Here is a 13,684-nt window from a genome sequence, read left to right on the forward strand (position 1 = left end):
CAAAATAATTCACTAAGACAGTGAATTTAAATTAGATTTCTGCATTGCTACAAGTCATCACTCTAAGTCGAATAGGTAATTCTCTCTTCTCCTTTCAGAAACTTTCTTAATTACTTTGATTTCTAAAACTCTTACATTGCAGTTTGGTGCTAATAAGCTGCAGAAATAGCTCTTTAGATCAGAACTGCTTCCAATTTCTGAAGATTAGCTTCCTATACTAAAATCTCAACATTCAACATCAGAGATTAATTCACAGAAGAATATTACAGTTATAAGGAGGCATTAAGAAATGACTGTAATACTGACACACGAAATTCAACTTATTTTAACCATGACGTCCACCGGGTTGATGGGTGTAAGAGTGACAGCTGCAACTCAGATTATGATTTAATTAGCTTCTTAAATTCTACGTCAGTACATGTTGCTAGATGAAAAATATGCTTCTGGTTTTTTCTTAAAGTTTATTTATCTGAGAGACAGAGAGAGAGTGCAAGCAGGGGAGGGGCAAGGAGAGAGAAGGACAGAGGAGTCAGAGTGGGCTCTGTGCTGACAGCAGAGAGCCTGATGCTGGGCTTGAACTGACAAACCGTGAGATCATGACCTGAGCTGAAGTCAGACACCTAACCAACTGAGCCACCCAGGCGCCCCAATACGCTTTTGTTTTTAGGGGGCACCTGCGTGGCTCGTCAGTGGCGTGTCCGACTCTTGGTTTCAGCTCCAGTCATGATCTCAGGGTCATAGGATTGAAACTCACGTCAGGCTCAGTGCTAAGGGTGGAGCCTGCTTCAGATTGTCTCTCTTCCTCTGCCCCCTCCCCACTCACACTTTCTCTCTAAAATACATTTTTTTTTTTTTTTAAAAGAAAGAAATCTGGGGGCACCTGGATGGCTCAGTCGGTTAAGCACCCAACTCTTGATTTCGGCGCAGGTCACGATCTCGCGGTTCGTGAGTTCGAGCCCCGCATCAGGCTCTGTGCTCACAGTGCCACGCCTGCTGGAGATTCTCTCTCTGCCCCATCCCTCTGCACGCGTGTGCACGTGTGCTCTCTCTAAATAAATGAACTTTTTTTTAAAATATGCTTTTGTTTTATACATTTTGGCTAAAAAAAGTTGATGTGAAAGAAGATAGCCTACACATATTTCTGTTAACTCTGGTTATTCACATGACTTAATTACTCAAAGGGAGCCTCTGCTTATCAATGGTCTTCTCCTCTCACTCTCTCTGCTCCTTCTGTAGGCCCCCATCAGTTTCGCAAGACACACCATACTCTTCCATCCTGCCTCCAGAACCTTCTCTGCATGGTGTTCCCTCTATCTGGATGACTTCTCCCATCCTTCCCTTGAAATCTCGCCCACTTCCCACGTTACCTGGCTAATTATTACCTATTCCTCTGGTCTCAGCTGAACGTCACCTCCTGAGGAAAGTCTTTGTTAACCCCACCACACCCATTCTCCCTCAATAAAATACAGTCTCCTGGTACCTGTTCCCATGGCACCTGATACTTCTTCCTGGTACTCTACATACTTATACTTATTTAATTGTAACTTTTCCTTATTAGCTATGAGGCCCATAAGAGCAAGGAACATGATTCACCAATGCAGTGGTGATCAGTAAGTATCTGATGAATGGAATTTTAAACGAGCAATAAATCTTGGCACAGTTTCTCTGTATTTTAAAAACATTTTAGGGGCGCCTGGGTGGCTCAGTCGGTTGAGTGCCCGGCTTCGGCTCAGGTCATGATTCCACGGTCGGTGGGTTTGAGCCCCACGTCGTGCTCTGTGCTGACAGCTCAGAGCCTGCTTCAGATTCTGTGTCTCCCTCTCTTTCTGCCCCTCCCCTGCTCATGCTCTGTCTCTCTCTCTCTCTCAGAAATAAACATTAAAATAAACAAACAAATAAATAAATAATAAAAAAAAACATTTTGAAGCTGTGCTCGGGTCTAGCTTTTGTTTTCTAAAAGTATTTAATGTATTTCTTCAGTTTAAATGTTTATTCACTTTCTGACTAAAACAAGCAAGATTTCATTTTCCTAAAAAAGATGCAATTCTTTAATATTTTTAAAGGCTTAGATGTAAGATTACGTTGACTCAAAAAAAAAAAAAAAAAGGTCAGTAATTATAAAAAGAGTTAACAGCTGGAACATGTTTGAAAATTATCCCCCAGGAAACGTGCTGAGTCCTAGGCTGGAAAAGTTGGGCACTGTCCCAGTAAACCTAAGACGAGGAGAGACAGAAAGGTACATTTAATAGATGTCCCACCCAGCTACATGTCCTGCCCCTTCTGAGATCAGGATATATACTCCCTGCAGAAGAAACGGGGATTTCTTAAAAAATATACATTCGTTCTGCTCAGGAGTAGCAGAAAGGATGGGCTGGCATACAGGTACGGATGAAAGAATTAAGCAGACAAAGTACTGCTATTCATCAGAGGACTTTTCAGCAAAACATTAAAAACTCTGTATTACACATTTTTGTAAGTTACAAATAAAGCAAATTATGCTATAGGTGATCAATAATGAAAGATACAGTATTACCTAATATTCCCATATCTGTCCATACTGAAAGAACCATGCTTGACCACCATCTTGAAAGGTGGTTGGTGTTAGCAAGGATTCCAACCATCATATGAACAAGGCCTTTAACAAAGCAATCCAGTTTCTCCAGTGTGTCACTAATGGGATTGAAACAAAAAGGTGATTCTGGCTACACTGAAAAGCATCAAATAACATGGGATTATTATTAATGACTCAATTTCTTGTGCATCTACATGTCAGCACAATTATAGATGCTTGACGTACGTCATCTCAATTACTACTCCCCAATACCTAAAATACAGAAAGGTATCCCCATGTGACAGAAAAGTTAACAGGTTCAAAGGGTTTAAATAATTTGCCCAATGACATAAACCGGCGAAGTAGGAAAGCTGGAATTTAATTCTAAAGCCTATGCTCTTTCCTTTATGGCCTCGCTAGGGAAGTCAAGTGTTCAATTCTAAAATGGAAAATCATGCTCCTACACAAAATACATATGCAAACAAAAACCAAGCAGCACAGTGATGGGAAGGTCGGGCGGCTCCATCACTCACTAGTCCTCCCAATCTCGCCACGATTCAAATCCGTGCTTTGGCAAAATGTCTAAGTTACTACGTGACTTGGGCCTTCAGATAACCATAACAACAAAATGTCCAATCTAGCGACAATGGTCTGCTTCTGGCCATCAGTAATACTTACATTTTATTCTAAGGACTTAAGCAGAAATAACTGTATACATATGGCAGGATAAAGCACCGTACTTAATCATAATACTGGGGACCAAAATTTTCTGTATAAGAGAAAAGAGATTCACGTATAATTTCAAAGAAGCTTCAAAAGTCTATAATGTTAAACTTGAAATGGAAATATTAATTCCAAATCATAATTTTTAATATATTTCTAAGCTCTTTCAACTAGAAGTGATGATAATGATGTAGCAATGACCAAACATCCTACTTATGCTTTCTAAATACCTTTCCCCTAACAAAAATCAGAACTCCTTGGAGTATTGGCTGATTGTGGATCTAGGAAAAGTAATATAAACGTGACCCTAGGAAATCCTGAACCAAAAAACAAGGAAGTAACCAAAGACTAACGCATTCATGTCAAAAGGACACAGGAATAAGCTTAAAGGGAGTCCTAATGACAAAATTTTGGATGACCTGAGCGTCCAAAGAAGAGAGTAAAACTACATTGAAAGACACTAAATATATAAAATTCCTTGTGTCTATGATGACACTCAAAAAAAAAAAAAAAAAAAAAAAAAAAAAAAACCCTTACCCAAAAGAAAAAAAAAAAAAAAAAAAAAAAAAAAAAAAAAAAATGAAAGCCTTACCCAACAGGAAAAAGGAAAAAAAACAAACAAACCCTATTTGCAACCACTGGAGGTGAGTATTAAATCAACCCTTTACTCTGAAAATTAGTACTGAAAAAAAAAATCAATTATTTATCTTGCATTTTTAGTAGGAACCACAATACAGATTACCCAAAGAACTCCAGTTAACGAGGTAAAGTTCCTTTACACAGAACAATGCCAAGTTTACAAATGTAAAAGAAAGGATGCAATGAGAAAAGTCACCATTCTGCAACCCTTGACAGAATAATTAATTCAAACAAGGACTGTGAATGGATGCTAAAATCATTAAAGGAAAGAGTAAGGGGGGAGGGGCGCCTGAGTGGCTCAGTTAGTTAAGAGGCTGACTCTGGGTTTCGGCTCAGGTCATGATCTCACGGTTGGTGGGACTGAGTCCCACGTAGGGCTCTGCGCTGACAGTGCAGAACCTGCTTGGGATTCTCTCTCTCTGCCCCTCTCCTGCTCATGCCCTCTCTGTCTCTCTCTCTCGCTGTCTCCAAAATAAACACATAAACTTTAAAAAATGGGAAAAAAAAAAAGGTGGGGAACTGGATACTCTCAGTGCCCAAGTATCACCTCACAGATTACTCGCTAGCTGCAAAGGGGAACAAGTTAACTTTTCCATGGTGAGGTCTGGCTGTCAAAATCTCAAGCAATCGAAAGTCACATCACCATTAAAGATATAACCAGAAAGCAACACTTCCTGGTGTGATGCACTACGAACACAGCGTCACCCACAAAATACTGTCCAAAAATTTCTAACTTACATCGAATCAAGCCTTTGGGTCCAATTTTTAATTTGTAAGAAAGCAAGGGAAACAAATCGAGTTAAATATCACCAGGAAGAAATAACCAGATAAGTCCGAAATGCGGGTCATTCTATAAGAAGTTATGGTCAGACCCTTGACCAGAACCTTCAGCAAGCTGCTGTCATGGCACAAAGGAAGCTGTGGGGAACCATCAGAGATGGAGTGAGGCTTCAGAGGCATGGCAACCAAATGCAACGTGTGAGACCTGTCTCGGCTCATGCCCTCCCATCTTTAGCAGATACTAAGTCCTCAGCATCTCCTCCAATGCCAATGTGCACGAAAACCAAACCAGGAAAAAACCAACCGGATATCTTTATTACCTTTCCAACCAACGGAAGTTAGCGTTTCACCATACTCTACTCACCTCCACTTAGCAGCTTCATGACTAGCCACAGCTCATCTTTTACCACAAAAGACGTGTAGTAAGACACAATATTAGGATGATGGCACTGACTCATGGCTTGAATTTCTTTCTACAAGGAAGAGAAAATAGGATTAATTTATCATACGCAAGCCTGAAACAACACTACAAGTGAGCGAATTCAGATTTGTAAATCCAAGGCTGGCTTAAGCCTCTGTGAGATCTCCATGGCTCTGACCTCCTTGAGAAGAGTTAAACGAAAAAAAACCCTCAGTTTCCCTCAGTCCATTCTGACTAGTCATTCCACTCATAATCTTTGGAACTCGAAACATGCACTACTTATATGACACCGCAAAGGCCTCCGTGGGGACACACATTGTTACTTCAAGGTGCTCTTGAAAAAGCATCTTGGGGGGCGCCTGGGTGGCGCAGTCGGTTAAGCGTCCGACTTCAGCCAGGTCACAATCTCGCGGTCCGTGAGTTCGAGCCCCGCGTCGGGCTCTGGGCTGATGGCTCAGAGCCTGGAGCCTGTTTCCGGTTCTGTGTCTCCCTCTCTCTCTGACCCTCCCCCGTTCATGCTCTGTCTCTCTCTGTCCCAAAAATAAATAAAAAACGTTGAAAAAAAAAAAAATTAAAAAAAAAAGAAAAAGCATCTTGGGAAATCTGGTTTTACAGCCATAGAGCATAATGACTAATAAACAGAGGGTGGTTTTTGTTTTGTTTTGCTTGTCTTCAAGTGTCTTTATTCTGTCTTTAAAATGTATTTTTATTATTGAAAGACAGTTGAAATACAAGGTTGTAGGAGTTCTAGGTATACAACACCAGTGACTTGACAATTCTATACATTACTCACTGCTCACCACGGTAAATGTGGTCACCATACAATATTATTATAATATTATTGACTATATTCTCCATGCTGGACTTTCCATCTCTGTGACTTAGTTATTTATAACTGGAAGTTTATATCTCTCAATCTCCTTTATCTAGCTCACCCATCACCCTGCACCCCCACGGTGAGATTGTTCTCTGTATTTAGCAGTCTGGTTTTTGTTTGTTCTCGTTTTGTTTGTTAGATTCCACATGCAAGTGAAATCATACGGTATTTTTCTTCATCTGACCTACTTCACTTAATATAGTATCCTCTAGGCCCATCCACGTTGCCACAAATGGCAGGACTCCATGATTTTTTATGTCTGAGTAGTATTCCACTGTGTGTGTGTCTGTGTAAAAATCACATCTTTTTTATCCATTCATCTGTAGATGGACACTTGGGTTGCTTCCAAATCTTGGCTATGGTAAGCAATGCTGCGATAAACACAGGGGTGCAAATATCTTCTCAAATTAGTATTTTCATTTTTAGGCGGTAAATACCCAGCGGTGGAATAATTACTAGATCATATGGTAGTTCTATTTTTAATTTTTTGAGAAGCCTCCATACCGTTTTCCACAGTGGCTACATCAGTTTGAATTCCCAGTAGTGCACGAGGGTTCGTTCCTTCCCTTTTCTCCACATCCTCACCAACACTTGTTATTTCTTGTCTTTTTTATTTTAGCCATTCTGACAGGTGGGAGGTGGTTTTGATTTGCATTTCCCTGATGATGAGTGATGTTGAGCATTTTTCATGTGCCTGTTGGTCATCTGTAGGTCTTCTTCGGGAAAATGTCTATTCAGGTAGAGGTTCCTTTTTGGTTTGTGGGTTTTGTTTTATTTTGAAAATATCGTTTCATCCCATTTTTGTGAATTAATTAACAATTCTCCCTCTGAAAAGAAATCTCCTAAAGCAGGACAAGGTCATAAACTAAATCCAAAGTAGAAACCTGAGCACCCTCTAAGTTTATCTACAACCTTGGGGTTATGCATTTAAATTAGGCTGGGTGAGATAAAATGCCTCATATAGCCCTGAGTGATCTGGGCCCTGCCTACCTCTCCAGTCTCAATCCTACTCCCTTCACTGACCCTACCCCAAAATACCCTCTACAATCCAGCCACAGTAAACTTCAGGTGAGCACGCTTCTTCAACCATGGATATTTAACCCTATTGTTCCCTCTGCCTCAAATAGACTTCCATCATTATTTTACCCTAGCTAAAAATGCCAATTCTTCCTTCTGATCTAGCCAAAATATCACTTCTACCAGTTCCCCAAGGATGCTTCCAAACTCCCTGTGTATCTCTTTACATCACAGCCCATATGTACTGGATAGTGCATTGGGTGCTTACTTATCTGTTCCTCCCTGGTGGACTGAGAGCTCCTGAAAGCAAGTACTTCCAAAAGTGGATCTCTAAATGCAAGCTGGTGCATATTACACACACACACACACGGGGCTATTAGCCTAAAAAAGAATGACATCTTGCCATCTGCAATAACATGGATGGCCCTAGAGGGTATAATGGCCAAGTGAAATATGTCAGAGGAAGACAACATATGATTTCACTCATATACAGAATTTAAGAAACAAAACCAAGAAAATAAAGAGACAGACAAAAAAACCAGACTCTTAAATACAGAGAACAAATTGGTGGTTGCCAAAGGGGAAGTGTGTGTGTGTGTGTGGGGGGGGGGTGAAATACATAAAGGGAATTAAGAGTATACTTATCGTGAGCACTGAGTATTGTACAAAATTGTTGAATCGTTATACTGTACTCCTGAAACTAATATATAAGTGTTTGTTAATTATACTTGAATTTTTAAAAATCCACACAAAAAAGTAGATTCCCTAAACACTGCAGAACTTATCATATTATATAGTAACTGCTTATTTATTTTTCTGTACCCTTCACAAAACTTTAAGCTCAAAGAAAGCTAAGACTCTGTATTCGTGGCACTTAACACTGTGCCTGGCACACAGTACACCTTCAACAAATATTTATTGAATGAATTAATTTATACAACTTTTTACTTATTCAATTACTGTACTTGCCCTATGCCCTTGGTCTTTGTACAGTAGAGCCAATTGTGTAAAAGTTGCCCATAGGCTCTGATTCAAAAGCAGTGCTCTGTGAACCTTAGTTTTGCTTATCGTTTCTACTTGAATGTAAATTCCTTTATAGCAAGGACCTTGCCGTACGCATTTTTCCAACCTCCAAAGTCACCAGCACAGTCTTCTGTACTAAAACCTAAGTAAAACTAAAGTCAGCACCTGCCTGTTGACATAGTGCTATGAAGATTAATGGAGATGAGAAGTACATAGGAGAGGGAATATATAGGACAACATATATTGCCAGCAAGTTGTAAAGATAGCACGTTACAAGAATCCTCTGGAAAGAACAATGAAGGTAGGCAAGAAGTCCTTGCAAAGGAGGTAAGAACGAGGTTTAGTGCGGTAGGATATAGGGAAACGACAGCAGAAGGTGAGAGGCACAACCACACAAAAGATGAAATACGCAAGACATATTTTAGGATGCAATGAGTAAACCTAAGGCAAGCAGTTCATGCTTTCAACGGACATTTACCAATGTGCCAGGCGCAGTGCTAGGTGCTTCACTACGAGGGTGAGCCCTCATGAAACTTACAGTCGAGTGAAGAAGTCAGACCAATACTAATTTAACAACACACAACAATAAATAGTTTGATAGGAGAAGTACTAGATACTACGTGATTTCACTGGAGAGGCCAATTATCAAAAAATAGGAGTGATAATCAGGGATGGCTTCCTGTAAGTTTTACAGGTCTGACTGTTGAGTTACTTGGGACCGTATCATAGAGGACTGTGTAAGTGTGTTCAAGAATTCAGGCTTCATCTTAACAGCAAAGGGAAGGCATCAGAGCTTTAACTATATATGCCATTTCATAGAAACACTCTAGCTACAATTAGAAAGTAAGTGTGGGAAGGCGAGACTAAAGGCAATGATACTGCCTAAGGCTGTTGCTATGACCTGGGTGAGGGACAATGGTGGCCTGAAAAATTATAAATAACTAGTTACTCGGTTTGGGTATTTACACTGGGGTTATGTTACTGTCAGGAGAACCTGGGTGAACAGCATACAGGAACTTTCTGTACTTCTTTTGCAACTCTTCTAGAAGTTTAAAACTATCTCAAAATATAGTTTTAGGGGCGCCTGGGTGGCTTAGTCCGTTGAGCGTCCAGCTCTTGATTTCGGCTCAGATCACGATCTCCGGGTTCATGAGACTGAGGCCAGGATCAGGCTCTGGGCTGACAATGTGGAGCCTACTTGGGATTCTCTCTCTCCGCCCTCCCCCGACTTGTGCACATGTTCTCTCTCTCTCAAAATAAACATCTAAAAATAATTTTAAAAAACAGAAGGCTAAAAAAAAAAAATAAGTGGCAATATGAATGGAAAGACAGGGAGGAGTCAAGAGCTGTGCTGAAGAAGTATAAACCATAGGACTTGGTGACTCACTGGATGAGGCAGGTAAGACAGTGTGACAATTCATGCACAGAGTTGGGGTCAAACTGTCCAATGTCTTAAATTGAAACTAAGGGTTACTCTGGGGGGGGGGGCGGGCAGGGACAGCTCACAAAGGGTCTTCTAACAGGAGACTATCAGAGAACCATCAAATTCAAAAACCGAAAGGGCCTTAAAGATTTCCTTCCTTCTCGTCTATTCCTTTAAGGGGTGGGAGGGAGGGTTCCTTTATCTTAAATCCCACTGAAATTATCCTTTTCCCTTTCAGTTCAAAAGGAAAAATACGTATGTAAGTGTTTTGCAAGAGTGCTATATTCCTGACTCAATTTTCCCAGTGGCTCCCTTCCACATCAAAATGAATTCCACCCCCCTACTGAAAGTGCTTTCTTGACAGTCCTGTTACCTGCTGCTGCCAACAGCTTTTGTGTGGACTTCGTTCTCCACCGGAAGCTCTCAAGTATTGCTTAATGATCACTTTTCATTCCTGGAACGCATCTCCATTTGTAACATTTACTCCTGATTTTCTAATTACCCCAATGCAAGCAGTTTTCATCTGTTTCACACCATTCAGTCAGGCCCCCAAGTAATGTTAAGTTATTCACTCATACAGAGTGAACACAATAAAGTCCCTGCCCTCGTGGAATGCTCAATATGAAACAAACAATTCTTCCATCTATCGAATGTCTGAGCAGGGGGCACCTGGGTGACTCAGTTGGTTAAGCGTCCAGCTCTTGGTTTTGGCTCCAGTCCTGATCTCGTGGTTCTTGAGTTTGAGTCCCGCATCAGGCTCTGCGCTGACGGTGTGGAGTCTGCTTGGAATTATCTCTCTGACTCTCTGCTGTTCTCTCTCTCTCTCTCTCAAAATAAATAAACTTTAAAAAACAAATAAAATAAAATAATAAAATGTCTAGGGAATGTGCCTTCCTTTCCATTATTACTGTCACTGCCTGAATTTAGAATCTTAATACCTCTTTGTATGGCCCATTGTACCTCAAATTATGGGCTGCAACCCACATGGGCCAGGAGACAAACTTAAGTAGGTAATGTTAGAAACAAAAAAAGAAATAGAAAATCAGTGTGTGTCCCACATAATATAATTAAAATTATTTTATGAAAACGTTTCAGGGATATTAATATTTATGAATATATACATAAAAAGAATTCTTTCCCAACTCTACACCCCTGCCTAGTAAGGTTTCTATCTCTGTTCAAAGTATCCCCCAGCTCTGGTGGGCCAGAACACAAACATCTCCACGGAGGACTCCATTCTTGTAACCAGGAGGATGCCTCCTCTCTTACTTCAAAGTACTTAATACCTCTTCCAGGTGTTTGTCATGCTGGGCCTTGTATAGGACACAAGAGTCTTAACTTTTTTTTTTTTTTTTCCCCCCAAATAGGTTTCATGCCCAGGGTGGAGCCCATCGCAGGACTTGAACTCATGACCAAGACCTGTGCTGAGATCAAGAGTCAGACACTTAACCGACTGAGCCAGCCAGGCATCCCAAGAGTTTTAACTCTTCAACTGGATTGTGAGCCTCCTAGTAGATAGAAAGACATTTTAAGTCTCTTCATGTTCCCCTCAAGTGTTTGTCCAATGAATCTAGTCCTAGTATCTACCAGAGAAGAGAAAAAGCTCAAAATACTGCATAGTGTGCCTGTGAATAATATCTCTGGAGAAAATAAATGCAGTAAAATTTGACAGCTGATTTCCCAACCACACTTAGCAAAGGCTGTCAGACAAGAAAACATTTTGACAAAAGAAAGGAGCGCTATACTGCCTCCTCACTGATAACTGTCACACAGGCTACGCACCTATAATCTGGTTCGCGTCAGCACCCTTTCTACGTTATTGTAAAGACAATTTTGAAAAAAAAATTAAAAATCACAACACCAAAAGTTTGGTATGTTGATCTAAAAGATTTTTAAGATAAACTTAAAGGGCTTCTCGACTCTCAGAAACAGAGCCCTTCTCACTCAGATCTCAGCTCCTGACCTTACAAATACCACATAAATCCAGCATTCTTTATGTTCCCGATGTTTCTTCAGGCTTTGGTGGGACCTTACTTGTTTGCGCCCCAAAAAAGCCAATTATCTTAAATGTGCTTTACTACAAGTCACTCTCCTCCTCCCTTCACTTATTTGTCAAATATATAAATACTATCTTTGCAATCTAAAGCTTATTGGACTAGGTGGGCAAAATGATGGAGATCTAACCTATTTCTTTTTTTTTTTTTTTTCTCATTAAACTTTTGTTTTAGTGGGTCTCAAAACTCTGTGACAGATTTTTGGCCAAGTTGTTTCCATTAAAAAGTACTGATTTCAAAAACTAGTAACTTAAAACTGCCACACACACAAAAAACAAATGGTCCACAAAACATTCTCCTTTCCTTCTGAAGGTTTCACGATGCACTGCTGTCATCAGCCAGTCGTTTACTATTCAACTTAAATGGCCAACGGACACAAACAGTTCTGAGACCGTTCTTCCACCACTGATTAAGACTGGGGTGGCACGTATTGGGGGTAATATTCATTTAGCCTTCTGAGCTTTCTGGAAGACTTGGTGACTCTGCCAGCTCCAGCTGCCTTCTTGTCCACCGCCTTGATGACACCCCCAGCAACCGTCTGTCTCATGTCACCAACGGCGAACAGCCCAGAGGAGGACAGTCAGAGAAGCTCTCGACACCCATGGGCGTGCCAGGAACCGTATCAACGATGGCAGCGTCACCAGATTTCAAGAACTCAGGACCATCTCCCAGCTTTTTTCCAGAACGACGGTCCATCTTCTCCTTCAGCTCAGCGAACTTGCGGGCGATGTGAGCCGTGTGACAGTCCAGCACAGGTGCATATCCGGCACTGACCTGGCCTGGATGGTTCAGGATAATCCCCAGAGCTGGGAGGCCGGCTGCTTCCATTGGTGGGTCATTTTTGCTGTCCCCAGCCACGCTGCCACGACGAACATCTTTGACACATACGTTCTTGACACTGAGGCCCACGCTGTCCCCAGGAAGAGCCTCACTCAAAGCTTCGCGGTGCATTTCAACAGACTTTACTTCAGTTGTAACACTGACTGGAGAAAAAGTGACCATCGGGCCTGCCTTAAGGACACCGGTCTCCACTCGACCCACAGGGACAGCACCAATACCACCAATTTCGTAGACATCCTGGAGGGGCAGACGCAAGGGCTTGTCAGTTGGACGAGCAGGTGGCAGAACGCAATCCAGAGCTCCAAGCAGCGTGGTTCCACTGGCATTGCCGCTCTACACTTAACTTTCCATCCCTTGAACCAATGGCATGTTGGCACTTGGTTCCAGCATGCTGTCACCATTCCGACCAGAAATTGGCACCAATGCTACGGTGTCGGGGTTGTAGCCAATTTCCTGAATGTAGCCGCCGACTGCCTTAACGATTTCCTCGTATCTCTTCTGGCCGTACGGGGGCTCAGTGGAATCCATTTTGTTAACACCGACAATAAGTTGTTTTACGCCCAGTGTGTAAGCCAGAAGGGCATGCTCACGGGTCTGCCCCTTCTTGGAGATACCTGCTTCAAATTCGCCTGAGAGGTGCCTGTAATCATATTTTTGATAAAGTCTCTGAGTCCCGGGGCATCAATGATGGTCGTGTAGAACTTGCTGGTCTCAAATTTCCCCAGGGAGACACCAATGGTGACACCACGTTCACGTTTGGCTTTGTTTCTCCAAGACCCAGGTATACCTGAAGGAGCCCTTTCCCATCTCAGCAGCCTCCTTCTCAAATTTTTTGATAGTTCTTTTGTCAATCCCACCACATTTGTAGATCAGATGACCAGTAGTGGTAGACTTGCCCGAACCTACGTGTCCAACGACGACGATGTCGACATGAGTCTTTTCCCATTTTGGTTTAGGTTCAGTGGTGGTTTTCACGACACGTGTGTTCTGGAGGCAAACCCATGGCGAGAAAGCTAACCTTTTTCTTTTACCAAGCTACGCCAAACACGCATTCCTCTACGAGTAAGGCCCTAGTGTTAATACACAAATATTTCTTTCTAGATGTCAAACATCTGAGAACAGATGTTCTACTTTTGAAGCAAGATTATAATTAGTTAGCATTATGTGAAGTAGAAAACGATAGACCTGACTCAGAAAGACCTGATTTTTAATCCGGACCCTGTCACTTATCGTAGGATTTACTTCCTTCATCTAAAATGTAGCTACTACCTGTCTCATGGGAGGCATTTAGGAGGGTAAAGTACACTTAAGTGCCTATCACTGAAAAGATGTTTGC

The 13,684-nt window shown here is 41.6% G+C and overlaps 1 protein-coding gene and 1 pseudogene across 2 annotated transcripts in view; both read right to left on the reverse strand.

The window, feature by feature from the left end:
- OXSR1 (oxidative stress responsive kinase 1) overlaps positions 1–13,684 on the reverse strand; it is a 102,313-nt gene that overhangs the window by 65,902 nt on the left and 22,727 nt on the right. The window contains exons 1-2 of one of the 2 annotated variants that reach the window (XM_049629006.1): positions 5,058–5,131; positions 2,534–2,670 (exon numbers count right to left, since the gene is read on the reverse strand). In XM_049629006.1, coding sequence (XP_049484963.1) covers positions 2,534–2,624 — 91 coding nt within the window. In that variant the 5' untranslated portion in view covers positions 2,625–2,670; positions 5,058–5,131. Of the gene's footprint in view, positions 1–2,533; positions 2,671–5,057; positions 5,167–13,684 lie in introns of those variants that run through there. The other variant, XM_049629005.1, reaches the window with a different exon arrangement.
- LOC125921433 (elongation factor 1-alpha 1-like) lies at positions 10,779–13,248 on the reverse strand (annotated as a pseudogene).

Source organism: Panthera uncia, chromosome C2, assembly GCF_023721935.1.
Source record: "Panthera uncia isolate 11264 chromosome C2, Puncia_PCG_1.0, whole genome shotgun sequence".
In the NCBI taxonomy this organism is placed as follows: domain Eukaryota; kingdom Metazoa; phylum Chordata; class Mammalia; order Carnivora; family Felidae; genus Panthera; species Panthera uncia.